Source organism: Pelodiscus sinensis, chromosome 9 (assembly GCF_049634645.1).
Source record: "Pelodiscus sinensis isolate JC-2024 chromosome 9, ASM4963464v1, whole genome shotgun sequence".
NCBI lineage: Eukaryota > Metazoa > Chordata > Testudines > Trionychidae > Pelodiscus > Pelodiscus sinensis.
The window spans coordinates 25,217,800-25,238,129 of record NC_134719.1 but is presented as its reverse complement, the minus strand read 5'-3'; the positions used below and the strand labels follow the sequence as shown (position 1 = coordinate 25,238,129).

Sequence of the window (20,330 nt, the reverse complement as noted above, 5' to 3'; positions counted from 1 at the left end):
AATTTTCTCTCAGGAAATTATTGGCAGAAAATTCCTGACCAGCTTTTATTCTTATGCTGCACTCATTTGTGTATTCAGATGCCTTCCAGAACTCTATTAAGCAACATGCTTAACATTTGTCATGTGGTATTTGTTCTCTCATCCTCTCCATAGGGCTGGGGAGATAGCTCTTTACTTAAAACACACTAAAGCAGGGGTCGGCAATCTATGTGGCTCTGGAGCCCCAACTCAGCCCCCAGCTTCCCCTGTAGCAGGGAGCCCGTGCTGGCACTACAGCCTTATGGCTCCCCATATGATTGAAACACCAGCACTGGCTTCCTGCAGCAGCGGGACATGGGGGGAGAAAGCCCTGAGCTTCCCCACTGGATCTGACATATGGAGAACAAGCAGAGCCAAAAATGGCTCCGCACACTACAGTACCCCTTTCCTTTCCCTGGGACACACTTCCTGGAGGCTTCCCCTGTGAATCCTTCCTGGAGGCTTCCTTCCAGGAAATGGGAGCAGCGGGAGGCCATGTTACACAGTGCCTGTGACATGGTGCAAAAACAAGTGCCGCCCATCCCCTCACATATCCCTGCCTCCAGCCAGACAGCCTGCCCCCTGGCCAAACAGCTTGCCCACAGCCCATTTTTGCCCCGTCTCTTGCTCCTGCCCTCCCTTAGCCAGACACCCGTACTTGCAGCCTACTCCTGCACCCTACCTTGTACCCAGACCTCGCACCCTCACTACAATCTACATGCTGCCTCCTGCCCAGATCTTGCATCCCCAGCCCTGTCCCGTTCACTGGCAGCTCTGTCACTTAACACCTCATTTTTGGCCCCACCCCAGAGCCTAGGTGGGGTCCACAAAATCCACTATCTCTGGAACCCTAGAAGAGAAAATCTGGCCTGAAGTCTTGAACCTCAGTCCTCCATTCCCCTCCATGTGGCTGGAGCACCACAGGAGTGAGGTGTTTCAGATGGAGGGTTGGGAGGCTTTGGGGGAATTTTGTTTGTTTGTTTTGCTTCTCACTTGTGTGGTCCCTGACTGATTTTCTGTTGATCAGTGGCCCCTGACCCAAAAAAGGTTCCCACTCCTGCCATAAAGACAATGTTGAAAACTTCTGTATTGGTAATACTATTTTACTTTATTTAAAAATGAAGCCTGTCCATCAAGCCCCCAGTTGAGGCCCAACCCCATCTGGCTGCAGCATCATAACACTCCTACATACACTCCCACCAATCCTGAACCCATCATTCACAAGAACCCCCTGCCCTGAGCCCCTTATATATCACAACCCAGACTCCTGCAGCCCCACATCCCCAGCCCTCTGCCATAATACTCCTGCACCCCCACACACCCCAACTTTGTGTCCCAAGTCCATCATACACCCAAATCCCAGAGTCTTCCACCCCTGCATCCCCAGCCCCCTGCCATAAGATTGACAGAAGACAGCCTGAATGCATGCATGAAGCTGGATTTGATGAGTTATGATATAAACTTTAGAGAACTGTGCAAAAAGATGCAGCAGCAGAAGTCACTTTAAATAAAGTCCGAGTGTGCAAGGTTTCATTTATGCTATTATTAGACATTATGGCAATTATTAATAATATTAAGTTGGATATTTTCAGTCATACAAATGGGCATTCTTATACGGCTCTTTGTTGAACTCTTGTTCTGAATTTGATGTAGTTTGGCTCTTTGGTTTGGAAAAGTTGCCGACCCATGTGCTAAAGAGTGTACGTATTGTGTCCTCTTAAATCTAAATTTACTGAGAAGGAATAATCCTTTTAATGAGTGCATTTCTCTTTTATTTTTAATAAGTAAACAGTATAATCTTCAGTCTAAAATACATACAGGCAGAGAATATAGTCCTTAATATAAAATGTGATTTTTTTTTTCAAGTACTACTAGTGCATGAACTAAGACTTACTGAGTTAAATACATCTATATAGGTTGAGTGATGAGAGACAAATCGGAGCTGGTAGAATCTCTCTCGCTATATATACAAACATTTTCCTATGGGATGACAGAATGACATCACATCAGGTAGGGTAGGCGAGAGTGAGAGAGATTTCCCCCAATGATGCTATAATGCCGGGGGAGGAGACGGTGGCAAGGTGGACACCTGGCTCAGTTTGGGACAGCCTGATACAGTAACAATAGGACCTTGGTTAACTGCTTAAACGCTATCATTTAATTGGTTAACCATTTTAATACCCTATTTTATAGGTAAATCAGATCCTACAAGTAGGATTAGATTATCCAAATGGTTGTGTGTCTTCCATAAACAATGACTTACAGTGGAATGGAACACATTAAAATACTCTATCTATAGTATACATTTCCACTGACTTTTCTGCTAAAGGAAATATTCAAGATTATCTTTCAAGACATGGGGCATTTGATCAGAAGCAGTCCAACTGTCTTGGCTTTGTCACATGTCTGATTTTCTAGTCAGAAAGTTATAAGCCGGTGTTGCACTAAGTCTCCAAGATAATGGTTCTGAAAGTCCTGCATTTTGGTATCAGCATTGGCCTTATAACTTTCTTATGTGCTAATATTTGGCAGAAAAGGTAAACAAAAAAATGGAGAAATAATCTTCTATGAACAAAATAGTGGACATTGATTCAAACATCTAAGCTTGACCAATGGTAGAGAGTGCCAATAATAATATCCCCATTCCAATATTATTTTTAGACATAACTTGACGACATATTTGCAAGTGGTTTTGGTGACATATGTATATGAAGTGGAGATTTTAATGTGGCACATCGCACATGCTTACATTAGGATTTTGAATCTGAATTACCAGGTGAAGAGACGTTTTCTTTTGGATGATAACTCCTTTAAGTGGGATAGTCAGTAGGTGGACTGTGGTCCACCAGACACTTTTGAACAGACTCTGAAATCTTTTTATTTACTTTTTATTATTTGGTGGTTATTTTCTCTGAAGTCTGAACTGTGGCTATATCTGACCAAGAGATTTGGACCCTGACAAAAAAACAATTGATTGTCCCTGCTTTAAGCCATATAGTGAGTGGATGAATTTTAAAAATATACCATTGTTGCTATTTTGTTTGAAAACTTGAAATAACTTTTAACTGGCATGGCATGGGTGTAAGGGTTATATTTGTCTTATTAGTTCACCTCCATAGTTTATTTTAGTTTTGTGATTATTAATTTTGAGAAGCAAAAGTGAAATAATACAGTCACAATGACTCTGTGCTTGTCAGATAAATTGTTCATTTAAGAATGCAAATAAACATTGTGTTGATAACTGACTGCTGCCTGAATTCTCATCTGGGAGAAATGTCCAAAAGTATTTTTTTTAAAGTTTTTTCTGTTAATTATATTGTTTCTTCCTTCAAAACTGTTGGATTTAGAGGGAATAAACTGCTACTAGCTTTTTTGTGGTACAGCCATAAAGACTTTTGGGGGTAGGTCGTTTGTGTGTGTGTGTTTTGTAGTGGTCATTATCTGAGCAACAAAGATTATTTTTCTCTTTAAATATCCTTTTTTTAAAACTTACTGTTCTTCAGTATAGGCCAACTCTCATTAGGAGAAGAAACTATTCAAAATGAGATCTGAAAGAATTGTTTTCAAAGATCAAATGCCAGTACCATCAATTATGGTAAATATTACTGTAGAGAATAAATGGTAGTCTACATGTGTCATAGTGACCAATCCCTGAGTGTTTCATAACTCTCAACACCTATTGAAATTTGGAGATGTCCCTTGCCCCAATTTACAGATGAATTATCTAAGATAATAGCAATAAAAGAAAGAAATTGACCCTATACAGTTGAGTATTTGTTGCTTGTCATTAAAGGAAACAGAATCTGGTATTGACATTCTTGTGGGTATTAGCAGTGTGGAGGAGAAATATGCAATATTTGTCATGAAATTAATCAGGAAATTTACTATGATTATAGGTATGGGGGAGGACCGGCTGTTAACCACCTGTATGTTTGTCATACCTGCCAAATAGAGGCTGAGAAAATTGAAAAAAGACGGAAGACTGAATTGGAAATGTTTATTCGGGTAAAAACTAGTAATTGATATTCTCAGATTATTCCCTGTCTTTTTATCCTTTTTACTTGTAATTCTTCAGAAGTGGTATTTTGACCAGGATTCTCAAATTCTTTCATAGAGTGACTCATATTTCACTAGAGCAGATATTTTATATGAACCACCTACTGCCATTTGCAATAACAAAATATTCCTGTGGTATCTATGGCAATTCCATAAGTGCTAACTATAGCATAAAGAAAAAATGTATTGTGTTAGCTGTTTTGTTTTGGGTTTTAGTGCTACTTAGGCGGAAACAGTCAGCACTATATGAGCAATTAGTTCAAGTATTGTCCCTATGGGTGCCCCTGAATAGGTGTGTGGGCCCTAGTCCCACCCAGGGGCCTTAATATCCTGGGTGGTGGCAGCAAGTCCACAGCTGTCTGAACGGCAGTGGCAGCATGATTGGGGTTGCCTGCCTCGCAGTAGCCTGGGAGGGAGAGGCTGAGCTGGGCCTCTGAAGCCCAACAGAAGAAGAACAGCTGGGGACATATGCACCTGGTAGCAGGACTAGGGCTACAAATGCAGCAGCCTGGGAGGAGAAACCTGGCTGTGGCTGCGGCAGCCCAGCAGAAGCAACACAGCTGGCCATGTGCCTCCTGGCATGTAACGGAGCCGGAGCTTTGGTTGGCCAGCAGGCAGCTTGGATGGACCAAAGGAACCAGCAGCAGGGAGGGGCAGTGGGCTGAAGGGCAGGTGTCAGGAGACCTCCCTTTGTCTGGCAAATTCCCTCATCTGGGACCGGTCAGGTCCCAAGTGTGCCAGACCGGGGAGGTTCAACCTGTATTTAAAAATTGCTATAATGTTCCCTATCAGTCTTTTCTTTTCTAAACTAAACAAGCCCAATTATTTCAGTCTTCCTTTATAGGTCATGTTCTCTAGACCTTTAATAATTCTTGTTGCTCTTCTCTGGAACTTTTCCAGTTTCTCTACATCTTTCTTAAAATGTGGTGCCCAGAACTGGACACAACATTCCAACTGAGGCCTAATCAGCGCAGAGTAGAGCAGAAGAATGACTTCTCATGTCTTGGTCACAACACTCCTCTTAATTCATCCCAGAATCATGTTTGGTTTTTTTTTTTTGCAACAGCGTCACAGTTGACTCATATTTAACTTGTGGTCCACTATGCCCCCTCGATCCCTTTCTGCATTACTCCTTCCTAGACTGTCACTTCCCATTCTGAATATGTAAAATGGATTGTTCCTTCCTAAGCAGAGTACTTTGCATTTGTCCTTATTGAACTTAATCCTGCTTACCTCACACCATTTCTCTAGTCTGTCCAGATCATTTTGAATTATGACCAGAGGTTGACAAATTATGGAAAACCCTACTCGCCAGACAAAAAAGGGACTTGCCACCCTCCCCCACAAAAAGTGCGTTTTTAATGGCATAAATTCCTAATAAGAATAAGAACAGTAATTACTAATAAGTTATTAATAAATATCACCCAGGTTATTAATAAATATCTTATAAACCTCTAACTTTTCTTTCTGCTGCTATGTCGCCTCCCCTTGCTCCATCAGCTCCCCTGGTGCCTGCTGCCCCCCAATCCCTCACCCTCTGCTCCTGCCCATCTCACTGCTCTCAACCTTCCTGAGACCAGCCCCCCTCCGCCAGCCCTTCTCTCTGCCCTGTGCCCACTCCTCCAGTAGCCCCACTCTGATCGTGTGAGCTACCCCTCCTTATCCCCTCTCCTAAAACTCCCTCTACACACTTGCCCTGCCTCTCTCCTCTGGTGGTGGTCCCTCCCCTGCAGGTGTCTGCCCTTCTGCTTCACCCCCAGAATCCCTTGGCACCTGCACCCTTCTGGTGCCTCCCCCTTCCCTCACTGTCCCTGCCCCCTTTGCTCTCTTTTTCCCTGATGCCTACCCCCTCACCACCCTCTGCCCTCGTTCCCTTCAAGCCCCTGTGCCCTCACAGATGCATTGCTCCATCCCCGCCTTTCTGATGCCCTCCTCTTCTTTCAAGCCTTCTCTCAGCACCTCTAGCTCCCAGTGCCCTTACCCTCTCCTCTCCCAGCATCACCCTGTCCCCCCTCCCACTGACACCTCCCCTCCTGCCCTTTTCCTCATTGTCTGCACTTGGCCCCCTGGCATTTGTCTCTCCTGCACCCCTGTCCCTTGGTGCTGTCCCCTTTCTTCTTCTTCTTCTACCGACCTCCTCCCCTCAGCACAAGCCCCTTCCCCATATTTTTCCCATCCCCACAGCCCAGCCCAGCCCCTTCCCCTCCCCAGAGGCCAGCTCTAGGTTTTTTGCTGCCCCAAGCAAAACATTTTTCCCCCCCCCTTTGTTGTTGTCTTTTACACGTTTGCATTTTGTAATGGGTTTTTGTTTGTTTGTTTTCTTTTTTGTCCCGGCATTTTAGCCCTATAAATAACACATAGTATTTTCATTTGTTTTTTTCCATAAAGGCAAAGGCGCTTCAAGTGAACTTTCCCTTTCACTCGCTGCTGGGTCACAGCAGCCTTTTCCCTGCCCTGTATAGCCCCTCCTTATGGGCAAGAACCCTTCACTCCCAACCTACAGGGGGAGCAGGGACAGCACAGAGCCAGAGGGGTGCAGAGAACAGTGGGGGAGTACAGGGGTGTCGTGGGGAACGGGAGGCACAGAGCCAGAGGGATGCAGAGATCGGGGGTAGCAGGGTGTGGTGGAGGCACGGAGAATGGGATGCGGGTAATAGGAGGGGCAGAGGGATCGGGGTCTAGGGGCAGTGCAGGGAACGGGTAGCACAGAGCTGTGGGGGCAGGGATCTGGAGGAGCAGGGTGCGGGGTGTAAGGGTGGCGCAGAGCCAAAGGGTCGCAGGGAAGAGGGAGAGCAGGGGGTCTGGGATGCAGGGAAGGCGTGGGGAACGGGCAACGCGGAGACAAAGGGAGGCTGGGGTCGTGGCAGGACTGGAGACGTGCACCGCAGCCAGCTCCCAGGGACACGCGGCCAGAGCCGAGCTGCCATGGCCCTTTAAAATCAGCAGGGCCAGGCCACGCTAGCGTCCTGGCGTCCCGCCCCGCCCCGCCTCCTCGCGCCGGAGCTGCACGCAGGCAGCTCGGTGGGAAGAATCACTGCATTTCCCACTTCCCAGAGGCGTTCTCCTTCGCCGGCCGGCGGATTGGATGGGGCTGCACTGCCCGTATGGCAGGTTTCAGCCAGTCCATCACAACGGCCCACTGGGCCAGTCCGCCCCTGCGCTTGCCAGCTGGAAAAATCTACTCGCTGCGGGCGAGTGCATTTGTCAAGCCCTGATTATGACCCTATCCTCCAAAGCACTTGTAACCCTCCCTGCTTGGTATATCACCTGCAAACTTAATGAGTGTACTCTCTATGCCATCATCTAAATCATCGATTTAGAAGAGGGATGTCTCTTTTTTATTCTCTAGAGCAGTGTTTCCCAAACTATGGGCCGCGGTCCGGTACCGGGCCACGGTAAAAACATACCGGGCCTCAGTGTGACCTCTGGGGCGCCGCGTCCCGGAGCCTTGGCCCGGGCTGCCTGCTGCATGCAGCCGGGAGTTCCCCCCTCCCAGCTGCCCTGTGCGGCGCCGCAGCCCCGAGCCCTGTCCTGGGCTGCCTGCTGCATGCTGCCGGGAGTTCCCCCCTCCCAGCTGGCCCGTGTGGCACTGCGGCCCCGAGCCATGGCCCGGGCTGCGCGGAGGATGCAGCTGGGAATTATGGGCTCCCGGACTGCCCATGCGGCACGTCGTCCCCAAGCCCTGGCCCGGACTGCACGGAGGATACAGCCAGGAATTATGGGCTCCCAGACTGCCCATGTGGCGCGCCCAAGCCCTGGTCCAGGCTGGATGGAGGATGCAGCCGGGGTTGCTGGACGGTGGTCTCCATGGAGTGGCAGACTACTTCCTATGGGATTTCAGTGTCTCCTCCAGGGGGCGGGCTCTCTGGGGCAGCACAGTGCTTTGGCAGTGCCAGGGAGCGCAGGCCACCTGACAAGGGCAGGGAAAGGGCTTCGTCTTCCTGGAAGCACGTGTATTTTCATGCAGCCAAGCTTGTGTCATTGGTTTTCCTGTCACGTGATACAGCAGCCTCAGCTTGTTTCTGCACAGCGGTGCACGTCCTCTTAGGTTAACTGCTTAAGCTTTCTTCATTTATTTTCAATAACATACCTTTCATTTTCATTTTCAATATGGATAAATGGCTGAAGAATGTGACTGTAAATACAACTAAAAAATGTTTGAATGATGTGCAGCCTAGTACAAGTGTGCAGCCTAATACAAGTGAGAATAAGAAGATTAAAACTCCTTGGACCCGCAATTATTCTGATGAATACTTGAAATTTGGTTTTATAAGTGATGGTAGTGATAATCACTTGCCATTATGCCTAATCTGTCACAGAACTATCCAACGAGTGCATGAAACCATCAAAACTGAAACGCCATTTGGAATGCAAACATCCACAATACACGAGTAAGCCCGTGGATTTTTTCATAAATAAGAGAAATGAATTAGCTTTTGCTAAAAAAAAAAAAAAAAAGCATGAAAAGTGCACTTTCAATGGGCTTTCAAATGAAAACTTTGTGTTGGCTTCATATGAAGTTTCAAAACTAATAGCCAAGACAGGTTACCCATATACTGTTGGTGAAAGGTTAATACTTCCTGCATTTAATATTATTACATCCCGTATTTATGGAGGAAAAAAGGGAAATCAGTTGGGTTCTCGGTTTTTATCCAACAATACAGTGAAACGTAGAATTGAAGAAATGGCGAAAAATATTGAAGAAACGCTCATTCATCGATTACAGAATAGTCAGTTTTTTGCGTTACAAGTGGATGAAAGCACTGATATAGCTGACGTTGCCAATTTGATGTGTTTTGTTAGATGTGATTATGAAAACTCCATTCAAGAAGATTTCTTATTTTGTAAACCACTTCCAACAAGAACAACGTCTGACAAAATTTTTAAGCTAATCAATGATTTTATTATTCAAAGTGATATTGATTGGAAAAAGTGTGTTGGACTGAGCAGTGATGGGGCTCGAGCAATGGCAGGGTCTCGTACTGGGCTTGTCTCGCGGATTCAAGTTGTAGCACCAGACTATGTATGGGTGCACTGTAGTATTCACAGAGGGGCACTAGCTGTGAAAACTATGCCATCACTTTTGAGTTCCACTTTTCAAGAATTTGTGAAGTTTATAAATTATATAAAAGCTCGTCCTTTGAATTCCAGAATCTTTACTGCTTTGTACAACAAATTAGGAAGTGAACATGAGCATCTCTTACTACACTGTGAGATTCGATGACTGTTGAAAGGAAACATTTTGAAACAACCCTTTGAAACGAAGAATGAAGTTTTATTGTTCTTGGAGCGACACCCTCCATCAGCAAAAGATGTAATATTTACATTTAAAGACAGGGTTCATGAGTTTGATTGGTTAACAATGGTGGCTTACTTATGTGACATATTTTCTTTTAAGTTTTAAGTTTGAATTTACAAGGCACTAAAATTAATATTTTCAAAGTTCACGAAAAAGTTGAGGCAACAATTAAAAAACTTCGTTTATGGGCACAGCGAGTTAACAAGAGAAACTTTAAGTCTTTTTGTACTTTAACTGAATTACAAGAAAAATATGCTCAAACTAATATCTCAGATGCGATTTCTGCAGCAATCCAAGAACATGTCTTGGGGCTAACATCAAGTTTACATGAATATTTTCCTCCAGTTGATGCCAGTAAAATGTGGATTAAGAACCTGTTTACTATTGACACCGAAAATGAAGAAATACTACAATTGAGTGCATCAGAAGTGGATTCATTAATTGAACTTTCCTGTGACTCTGCCTTAAAAGAGAACTTTGATAAACTCTTCTTGATTGATTTTTGGTTGAGCTGTAGAAATTAATATTCACATTTATCTGAGAAAGCAGTCAAATTCTTAATGCCTTTCGTCATGACATATAAGTGTGAATCTAGTTTCTCATCTTTGGTTTTCTTCAAAAATAATTATAGAAATAGATTGAATGTTGAACCAGATTTGAGGATAAAACTTTCTTCTTTTGTCCTTAGACAGCTTTCGGAAACCAGTAGAAAGAAACTTTATTTTCTCTGCTTTTGTGACTGTTAGGAGTGAGGTATCAGCTAAAATCTCCACTGCCTGTGAAAAATAATGCCAGTATTCAGTGCTACAGCCCCTATAATCAGATTCATTGAATAGGAACCAGAATGTAATAAATTCATGCAATAGAAAAAAAAATCCTCTTTCCTCTCTGATGGAACATATTTATGATAATGGGAGCAGGAGAGTGGTGCTGTACCAAGATGCACCACAGCTGAAGTGCTAGTAAGCATATATTAAAAGTGTTTATGGGAATTAGGGAAAGGAATTTTGAAACTTAGGTTCCCTTTCTGTGCGACTGTAAGTCAGATGGTACATGTGTCCCTTTTTTTATGAGCAGCTTCTTGTGTGGCTATCTGAAGAGGCACCCTATCTATGGCTATAGAACACCTGATCCTGAAGAAGAGGAGAAAAGAGGGCTTACAAGGAAGACATGTTCTACTAAGCCAGTGCTGCCTCAGACTGTGAATAGAGGGCTTGGAGGGCCATAAACTGGCAGCATGAAAGAAAGATGGATGATCAGGAATCCCAGCAGGATGAGTAGTAGGAAATGGACCAGGACATAGTTGGTTTTCTCAGGCAGCAAAACAAAATTCTTCCGATTCTGGTTTACCATTGCCATTAAAAAGTAGCCCTTTCAGTTGGTGTGCTTTGTGGACTGATGCACAGGATATTCATATTGTCTTTTGTCCCACTTTGCAAATCATATTGCTGCAAATCCATCCATTCCTGGACACTTCTGAAGTCACTGTCCTTTGTAGCAAGAGATGATTTATGGCCCTACATACCTCTGTGACACACCCACCCCACCCACCTGTGGATTTTTTTTAACTTCAAAATGATATCCACTGATCACTAGCAATATGGTGTTGCAGGCATCTGAAGAGTGATCGCTATTTGCTTTTCCACTGTCTATGAAGTTCTTATCCTGGTGTTCCTGCACTAGAGAGCTGGGATGAGCTCTGCACACAGATCCAGGAATGTGGCCTTTCCCATCCGAAAGGTTTTCAGCCACTGCTTTGTCACTTCAAATCTGCTTTGCAATGCTTTTCCCCACAATCCATGCTCCATCTCAGGCCCAGAAACAGTGCTCCCACATTTGCAGCTGCTCTAAGACCACCACCAACAGCCTTGAATTGTTTTTCATTGTCCCTCAGCAGATCTGTCCTTGAAGAGTCATGTCCCACCTAGTTGCAGTATTGCTTGCGGATCTGCAAATTTAGGAGAGACACGGGGCCTGTATCTGCAGCTTTCATAAGAATAGTCCAGAGCCCTGTGGACTCTGTGTCAGAAATAGCAAACATGGAAAAATGCTGCTCAGATTTGTGGAATTTTTAAAAAAGGCATGAAAATTATGGTATATGGATGGTTGCATGCTGAGAACCTAGTTCCCAGAGATCTGTAGGTGCATCATTACTGTCACACAAAACATAAGAATGTTGCAAAAGATATTGTGCCAGATATTGGCATGTGACACACTTGGATACTTACTCGTAGTGCACCCTACTTCACATCAGCATGAACATTCTTGGTGAATACACGCATAGCCGACACAAACTGCCAGGTATATATATGCCCAACTGATGTACAAATTTTGGCAGCTGTACCACCAAAATAACTTGTTTCAAGCAAAATTTGTACTGTAGACACTGTCTCACTTATGTAGATTTGGTAGCCAAAATTATTATGAGTCTTCAAAAAAAATTCTGTCTTTTTAGTGTGTAATTGAATAAATTAATTTGATATCCAGTTCATATTGTTTCAGTTTATATCTCCAATACTAACTGCCAAACCAGTACACTTAAATACTAAATAGTGGCATATAAAGTTATATACATACATACAACTACTTGTGTGTCTTCTTGTTTATTACGGATTGGTCACAGTTGCTCTACACTGTGATTTCTGTTTACTGAGATCCTAATTCTGTGAATTGATTTGTAGTCTGTTTTACTAATGGATACATATTAATGGTGTCAGCCCCATGAGCCTTCCATCTAACACACATTAACCCATTTGCTTTGAATGTCAGTATTTCCCAACCATAATGCTGTTTGCATTAGCCCTATTGTGAAGTGCACTGTGCCTCTAGTCAGTGTGAAAGAAGTATACATAAAGTTACTGTTAGTTGTTGTAGATTTATTTTATCTGATATTCCTGGAGGTTCCATTGTTGCTAATGAGCAAATGAGAAGCTAGGAAATTTGGTTTCAAAGAAAATAATACTATGTACCTTCGCATTACATTCTTATTGAAGAATATAATAGCTTAGCTGACTTCAAGGTATTAGGAAAACAGGGTTATTAAATCTTAAGCACAAAGAATATAAGGGTATGTCTACATTGCACTCTTAATTAGAAATAAGCTATTCCGGAAGAAATACTCCGAAATAGCTTATTTCGAAATAGCACATCTACACTACGCTACACTAAAGGGAAGCCTCAAAATTAGTCTAAGGCAGGTTTCCCTAATGTGGACATGCTACCTCGATTTAGAGCCCCAGGAGGCACTGGGAAGTAATTATTTTGAATGGACCTTGGGAGGAGCTATTTCAAAATAGCAGCAGTGTAGCATTCACACTACTGCTATTCCAAAATTGCTATTTTAGAATAGGCGTTATTCCTTGTGGAATGAGGTTTACTGAAGTCAGAATAAGCCGTCTGTTATTTTGAATTTATTTCCAAATAACAGAATTGCTGTGTAGACACTCGCATTGTTATTTTGGAATAATGGCCATTATTCTGAAATAATGCTGCTGTGTAGACGCACCCTAGGGGACTTGCTGAGCGAAAAAAATGGTGATGTAGAAAGAAGAGTTAAGGTTGCTTTTAAAATTTTTATTCTACTTCTATGTCTTGTTTTCCTCTGGGTCTTCCAAAAAGACACTGAGGAAAACGACACAGAAGTAAGAACTTTCCAAGTTCGTGCAGGGGCTGAGCTGGAGAATCTTTAGCAAAGTGAATTTTTTCCCTCCAAATTATTAGTTGTTCTAGTTAAATAGGTGTAAACAAACCCAACAAATAAGAATTTAAACCCATCTAAATATAGACTTCCTTACTTAGGATCTCTCCAGGCATCTGTGTAAATTCTAGGAAAATCAGGTAGATAAAACTTGGATTCTTTGAGTGCTTGCTCAGGTTGATTCCATGGTAGGCATCTGCATTGTTAGAGATATGTCCCTTAGTGGTATCCGTAGGGCTTGCCTTTGGGTCCTCTGGAGCCCTGTGCTCATGCCCCATTATAAGAGGCACCACTAACCCTGTGCCTTCTCAGTTCCTTTTTACCACCTTGTGATGGTTGCTGGAACAGTTTCTTGTTTTTGCCAGGCTTCTTACCCTAGTGGTTTGGATTTTCTCATTGTGTATCGTTCTTTCTCCTTCAACATAGGCCCTGGCCTTCTATACCAACAGAACAAAACTCTACTGCAAGTGAACTCTGCTCTTTTTATTAGTGGTGGACCAGATGAAAGTTCTGGTATTGTCCCAGAGGATCTCATTGTGGATAACTGCCTGCATCAAATTTTATTATGGGCAGGCAAGGGTGTTGCCTCTGTTTGACGATGGCCCATTCCATGAGCACACAGGCATTGTCAGGGGCGTTCTTTGTGCAGGTACCAATCCAGGACATATGCAGAGCTTCTACCTGGTCTTTGGTTCATACTTTCACTTCCCAGTACACCAGCAGGATAATGCCTGCTTCATGAGAGCCGTGTTTCAAGAAACGTTTCCATGAAGTCTGAGCCCCACTCCACGGATACTGCTTGGGAGTCAGCTAGCCTAGAATCATCATGAGCAAGCACTCAAAGAAGGAAAAAATAGTTAACTTTAAATTTTCCTTGAGAAGTGTTGCTCATCTCCATTTCATGATCTTCCTTCCTATCCCTTTGATGGAGTTTATGTCCAGGAGGAACTGAGAAACCGCAGGGGCAGGAGCTGTTTTTATATAAATGCATGAGTGTAGGGCTCCATGACACCACTGAGCCCTGAGTCTCTGACTGGGCCAGGCTGATTAATCACCTGTGAAGCTGTGCTGCCACATAGCTTAGAGGGAACACTGCATGATACTGTTTTTCACTAAACGAAAAATCTCCAGCAACTGTGCACATGGGTGTGCACACATGGAGCATGGAATGGACATGACAAACATATCTTTAGAGCCCTGCACGGATGCAAAATTTGTATCAATATCTGTTTCTGCAAAAATGAGCCGTGGACATCTACATGGATACCTGTGGATGCACACACCCATGATGTGAAGTGGATATCTGCAGATTTTCAGGGTTCTAAATTAGGGATGTTAAATTTAGATTAATCAGCTAATTGAATAGTTGATGCAATTTGCATCAAGTATTCAATTAGTCTGTAAGGGCACCTGCACCTTTGAAGGGTAGCAACAATCCCAGGCCTTTTCTACACTTCAAAGGCGAAAGTTCTGAGGGGAGCATGGGGTCAGCAGGAGACTTAAGCAGGAGACTCAAGCAATCCCCTGCTGGCCCCATGCTCCCTGCGGCATTTCAAAGTGGCAGTGCCGCATGGAGCCTGGGGTTAGCAGGGGAGTCCTCTGCTGATCCTGGGTTGCACACAGTGTTTCAAAGCAGCAGACCCTGAGTTTCATGTGGCGCTGCTGCTTTGAAGCACCAGTCCTCTTTCCTTCCCCCCCCTCGCTGCCTCTTTCTGATAGAGGCAGCAAGGGTGGGGAGAAGCAACTAGTCAATGAGTGGTCAATAAGCATTTGCTTATTGAATAATCAACTAGTTGTTCACATCCCTATTCTAGATACAAAATTTGTATCCACACCTGCATCCATATCCACAAAAACGAGCTGTAGTTCTGTGGATTTGCAGGGCTTTATGCATCTTGAAAAACAACAGTTAGGGAAGGTTAGTAACCTTTTTTTTTTCAGAGTTAAAAAAGATCATAATAAAAATCTTTCATTCTGTTTTTTTACATTATAACAAAGGGCACAAAATCACTTTTTTCTTTTGAAGGTCTCATCATTTGGAAAGTGAGCAAGATCTGGTTATCTTAGTGATTTGAGGTTTAGGTATAAGAAATGCAAAGCGAGAGATGGTTAAATCAAATGTAACATTTCTTCTTTCACATATCTGAGTCCATGCTTCCCTTCTATCTATTCACTTGTAATGGTTGGTGGATACTTTTATACTCAATACAGGAGTATTAGTTTTAAGTTGTTATTCATGGTACTAGTTTATTCAAAGGAAAGAACAAATCTTAAACTATCAAAGGAAGTAGGAATTGACTTTCAGATACTTTTGTAAGATTGAAAACTACCAAGTGATTTGATACCTTGAAAACATTTAAACAATTTTGTATTAATTCAAATATTGTGACTTAACTTATCAGATATTGGACAAAAATAATGGTTTATTGAAAAAAACTATTTTGCAGCTAGTTGTAACAGTGTGGGTAATAGGCCTGGTTTATTTTCCAGCTCAACAGAGCATTCCAAGAAGAAGAATCTCCATCCATTTTTTACTGCATCAGTATGCAGTGGTTCAGAGAATGGGAAGGATTTGTGAAGGGAAAAGACAGTGGTAAGTAGCTACTTGGGGTTGTAAAACTCTCTTTGTTAGGTAGGTACTCTGTACTCTTTCATTATGTTCATTGCCTTATCAGATAGAAGTTCCAGTAAAGTAAATTATGGTTGAATGTTGTTGAATGGATAAGACAGAAAACAAAACAAAATAAAATATGAGCAGAGTAGTAAAGAAAATATTAAATGCTGTTTTGACTTCTTGCATAATATTTGCAACATATCAATTTCACAGTATACCAGTGTCGTTAATAGAACTTTCTTCAGGTGGAAGTCTATTTTGTAAAGTTGCAATTTAAATATTGGATAACTATTTTTGGGAGTGGGTAAGGATAGTAAGTGGGGCTCACATGCTTTTTAAATTGCTTGGAGATTTTATTCATTATTGCAGTGATTACTCTCTGAAAAAATATCCATTTGTGTCTTCATATCATAGTTCTGAAAGCATATATTTCCTTTTCCTCTGTACAAAATATAAATTTTATCTGTCAGCAGGTAAATGGGAAGTAATCAACTGCATGCTTTTTAAAAAAAAAAAAAACACTACTTTTTTTTTTCCATTTTCCAAGTCCTAATTTATAGTTCTTCTTTTTTCCACACTAGATCCTCCAGGCCCTATTGATAATACTAAGATTGCAGCCACTAAATGTAGTAATGTTGTATTAAAACCAGGTAAGTATCTTCTGATCTTACAAATTCTTTATACAGCCTATTCTTTGTTAATGGTTTGGGAAATGTGCTGCTTTGAAGTTCTATATGCATTTCTGTTACAATGCATTTCTGGTTTAGTGATTTTATGCTCTTCGTGCTAAGGTTCAGAGAATATACATGGCAATTGGAAAAAAACCCAGAACACCTGATCCCAAGCAACCTGGACTCTTAAGAGTTTACCCATGAAAATTAATGTGCCCAAGAGAATTTACTTTAAAATCCAGATAGAAAAAATGCACTGAGATATCTAGAGGAATAAAATAAAAATAATCTTAATGTTTTTTGTAGTTTGCAGTGTGATTGAAGTCAATGTTTTGAAAGAGATTTGAATGAGACAGCCTAGGGTTATTATAGTGGACTGTTATAGATAGGTCATTAAATACAGAGGGAGTCATCTGCAGTTATAATATATAGTAACTATATTCTTTCAAAATCCATCTTAATGCATTTCATAATATTGCCCTCTAAGATTGGATTTAAAGTTGACATACAGTGTGGCTAAATACTTATATTAACTTAGGAGACATAGACCCATGGCATATTAGAGGTTTAATTATATAAATCAGGGGTGGGAAATCTCTTTTTGGGTTGAGGGCCACTGACCCATAGAGAAATCAGTCGGGGGCCACACACAAATAAGAAGTTTAAAAAAAACAAAACACCTCAACCCTCATGGTCCCCAACTGAGAAGGAGAAAGTCACTCCCCCCAGTAGATTTTGTGTGCTCCAGCCCAACAGTGGGAGAGCACCAGTGCATGCTCCCCTATGCCTAGTGGGGAGTCCTGAGCCACATCTGGCCCCCGGGCCTGAGGTTACCTCCCCCAATTTAAACTCTGTGTACACCTTATTCAGCATCATATCATAACAACAAGGAAATTCCATGTTAAATCACTACTGGTAGAGTGGCCACCAAGCTCTCATTCTAGCTCAAGGGTGGGCAATCATTTTTGCAGAGGGCCCACTCCACAAATTTTGGTAAGTTGTCATGAGCTAGGGTCAGGCCTCCAAAAGGAGCAGGACCTTGAATGGAAGGAGGGGTAGCGAACGAGCGAGTGTGTGTGTGTGTGTGTGTGTGTGTGTGTGTGTGTGTGTGTGTGTGTGTGTGTGTGTGTGTGTGTGTGTGTGAGAGAGAGAGAGAGAGAGAGAGAGAGAGAGACGCAGAGACTTTGTGACACAAATTATGTGTGTGGATATGTATGTGGCACGAGACTGGGTATGTGACAGACTGTGGGTGTGATGTGTGAGACACAGTGTGCGTGTGCTGGATACTGCTGGGTAAATTTCTGAGAAATGCTATGCACTGTCTCTTTAAAACAGGAAAAGTTCTCCTGCTCTGTTGTTTTCCTTCCCTTGCTCTGCAGAGAAGCAGTACAGGAGGGAAGGGGGAAAGTCGGTGTGACACATAATGTGTTCATGTGTGTGCGCTTGTGGTATGTGTGGAAGTTGGTTGTTGTAGAAATCTTAGGAACAGTGTACTGCCTCTTTAAGAAGCACTCGTCTCAGTCATTCACCATTCATACTTCAGACCAGAACTGCTGCTGCCGATTGTAGTTATGAGTGGTCTGCTAATCAGCTGGGTGGACCAGATAGAAATATTGGATGGACTGGATTTGGTCCACAGGCTGTATTTTGCCCACCTCTTCTATAGCTTAAGATACATCCAAAGCCATAACAGAACTTGATAGGAATTGGAAAAGTATTTCTTCCATACTCATCTGCCTTTCATTGACGCTGAGCTGAAAAAGAAAGAGATGATAGGAACTCTGGTAAATACTGTACAGCACCATGTAAATTACATAGTTGCTGATCCCTCACCTGTTGAGGTCAATGTGATTCTGCTTTTGTCATCTGTAGTGTCCTATTGTTGTGTTCTTCCCGGGATACTGAGAATTCCTTCATGTTTCCCATTTTATACGCTGCACCTTTAGTATTTTGTCTTAGCCACTATGACTGGACTCTGCGGAGTCCCTTAATTCCATGACTTAGTTAGCTGGAATTGGATGTGAAATCCTTTATTAATTGCCAGAACCTGACAACAAGCTTGTCTATAGTTAACCTTATGGCTGAGCAACCCACCTCCTCCTCCCCCACAGCCCAGCTGAGCAGCACGCTGGCTCCTGCCACCCCCACCTCACCCTCCCGCAGCCCAGCTGAGCTGCGCTGCATAGAAGCTCCCATTGTCCACCCCACTGAGCCTTGCACCAGTTCCTGCATCCCCCACGCCCCTGCAGCCCAGCTGGGTTGTGCATTCCTCCTCTTCCTTACTCCCTGCATAGCACTAGGACTCTCTGATCCTGAAACATCCATGGTCCTTCCAGACCACAGATGTTGCTGGACCAGAGTTCTGGTTTATAGAGGTGCAACCTGTGAGTATTTTATATTTAGAGCAAGGTATTTTTAGCCACTCTTCAGCATTTTTAAAACTACAAAATTAAGAGTTTAGATCAATCTAAACTTTTTAAGATACATGTTTTAAAAAAATAAATATTGTTTTCAGGAGCAGATTCTGGACAGATTTCTGAAGAAACTTGGAATTTTCTCCAGTCAATCTATGGGGGAGGGCCAGAGATTATACTCCGACCACCTGTTGCTCCAGTAGAACCAGACGTGCTTCAAACAGAGGAGAAGATTGAATTAGAAACTCGTTGTCTGTAGCCTTTGGCACAAAGATGAATTTGTAAGAAATCCTTCCTGCTGGTCCAAAACACAATACTGAAAGGTGTTCAGTTTTTATTTTATTTTATTTTCGCCTAGAATGGGGGCAGCTCGTTAAGCATTATGTTAGTAATGGAAGAATGAGTTGAAAAATAAATTGTTAAAATTGTACTTTGAAACCTTTCAGGCAGACTATTCCCTCCATGTTTTGGAAGATATGACTTATATATTTTGGAATATTTGGTTAATTGAAAAAGATGTTAATACAATTTTTGCTACATGTTAAACCTATGCTATCCTTTGTAGACTTATAAAATTGAGATGAAGGAATTTTAAAATGCTTTTAAATATTACTGTGAATTGCTGATCAGTCTTTTCTGAAATTTACAAAATACAGCATGTCTTAATTGTACAGTTTTGACAAGACTAGTATAAAAAGCATATTTTAAGTGGCTCATAGGGAGGTAGTAAACACTCAGGAAAAGTTAGTTTTACTTTCTTATGCACTGCAAAGTATAAAATAATGAGCAGCATAAAACTTCCAAAAGGTTTTTTTTTATTTCAATGTATTAAATACATAATTGATCTAGATGGAATATTGTTTTGGTCAGCATATGTCAGTAACTTATTGCCTGCTAGAGTTTAAATCATATAATAAGCTTCTGTATATAAAACTACCTAATATCTTTAATAGTATCAGTGACTGAAAAAAATCTTAGACTTCTTTCAGGTATATGTTTGAGAGCATGAAGTGTGGAATGTAAATGATTGTGGACATAAGACTGATGCACACTTGAGAAATTAAATTATCTAGTCTTTTTTTAATTAAATGCATAAACAGTTCATTCTGAAAAAATATTGTATAGCTACAAAACACTTTTTGGCATGATTTGTGATGTCAGAAGTTGGATAAAATATGTTGCAAGATTGCAACATCTTGCTGTATAATTTATACTGGAATGTGAATGGCATTCAGTCTTCTTTTCTTTTTTCCCTTGCCTGATATAGCTGCGAGCTAATCAACATTATTCAAGGCTGGTTCAAATAAAAATGACCTTTACAAACTGGAAATACTTATTCAAATGTTTGAATTCTTTTCAGTGAAATACATATAATTATGAAGTAATATAATTTCAGTCCAGATTTCACATGTTCTAGAGATATTCCTTAAAATTTTTTTCCATTTAGATTTTAGGAAATGGCATTGACAGACAAGGTGGATTAGGTACAGGTTGGACCTTCCTGGTCCAGCACCCTCAGAACCTATCTGGTCCTGGATGAGGGATTTTGCTGGAACAGGGC

The 20,330-nt window shown here is 42.1% G+C and overlaps 1 protein-coding gene across 8 annotated transcripts in view; it reads left to right on the top strand.

Moving 5' to 3' along the window:
* The window catches only part of USP33 (ubiquitin specific peptidase 33), a 108,390-nt gene extending 88,291 nt beyond the window's left edge, over nt 1-20,099 (top strand). For 7 of the 8 annotated variants that reach the window (XM_075936302.1, XM_006129575.4, XM_075936303.1 and 4 more), the window contains 4 exons: nt 3,915-4,023; nt 15,561-15,663; nt 16,266-16,334; nt 18,871-20,099. In XM_075936302.1, coding sequence (XP_075792417.1) covers nt 3,915-4,023; nt 15,561-15,663; nt 16,266-16,334; nt 18,871-19,028 — 439 coding nt within the window. In that variant the 3' untranslated portion in view covers nt 19,029-20,099. The remainder of the gene's footprint in view (nt 1-3,914; nt 4,024-15,560; nt 15,664-16,265; nt 16,335-18,870) is intronic. The other variant, XR_012905932.1, reaches the window with a different exon arrangement.
* The last annotated feature ends 231 nt before the right edge of the window (nt 20,100-20,330 follow it).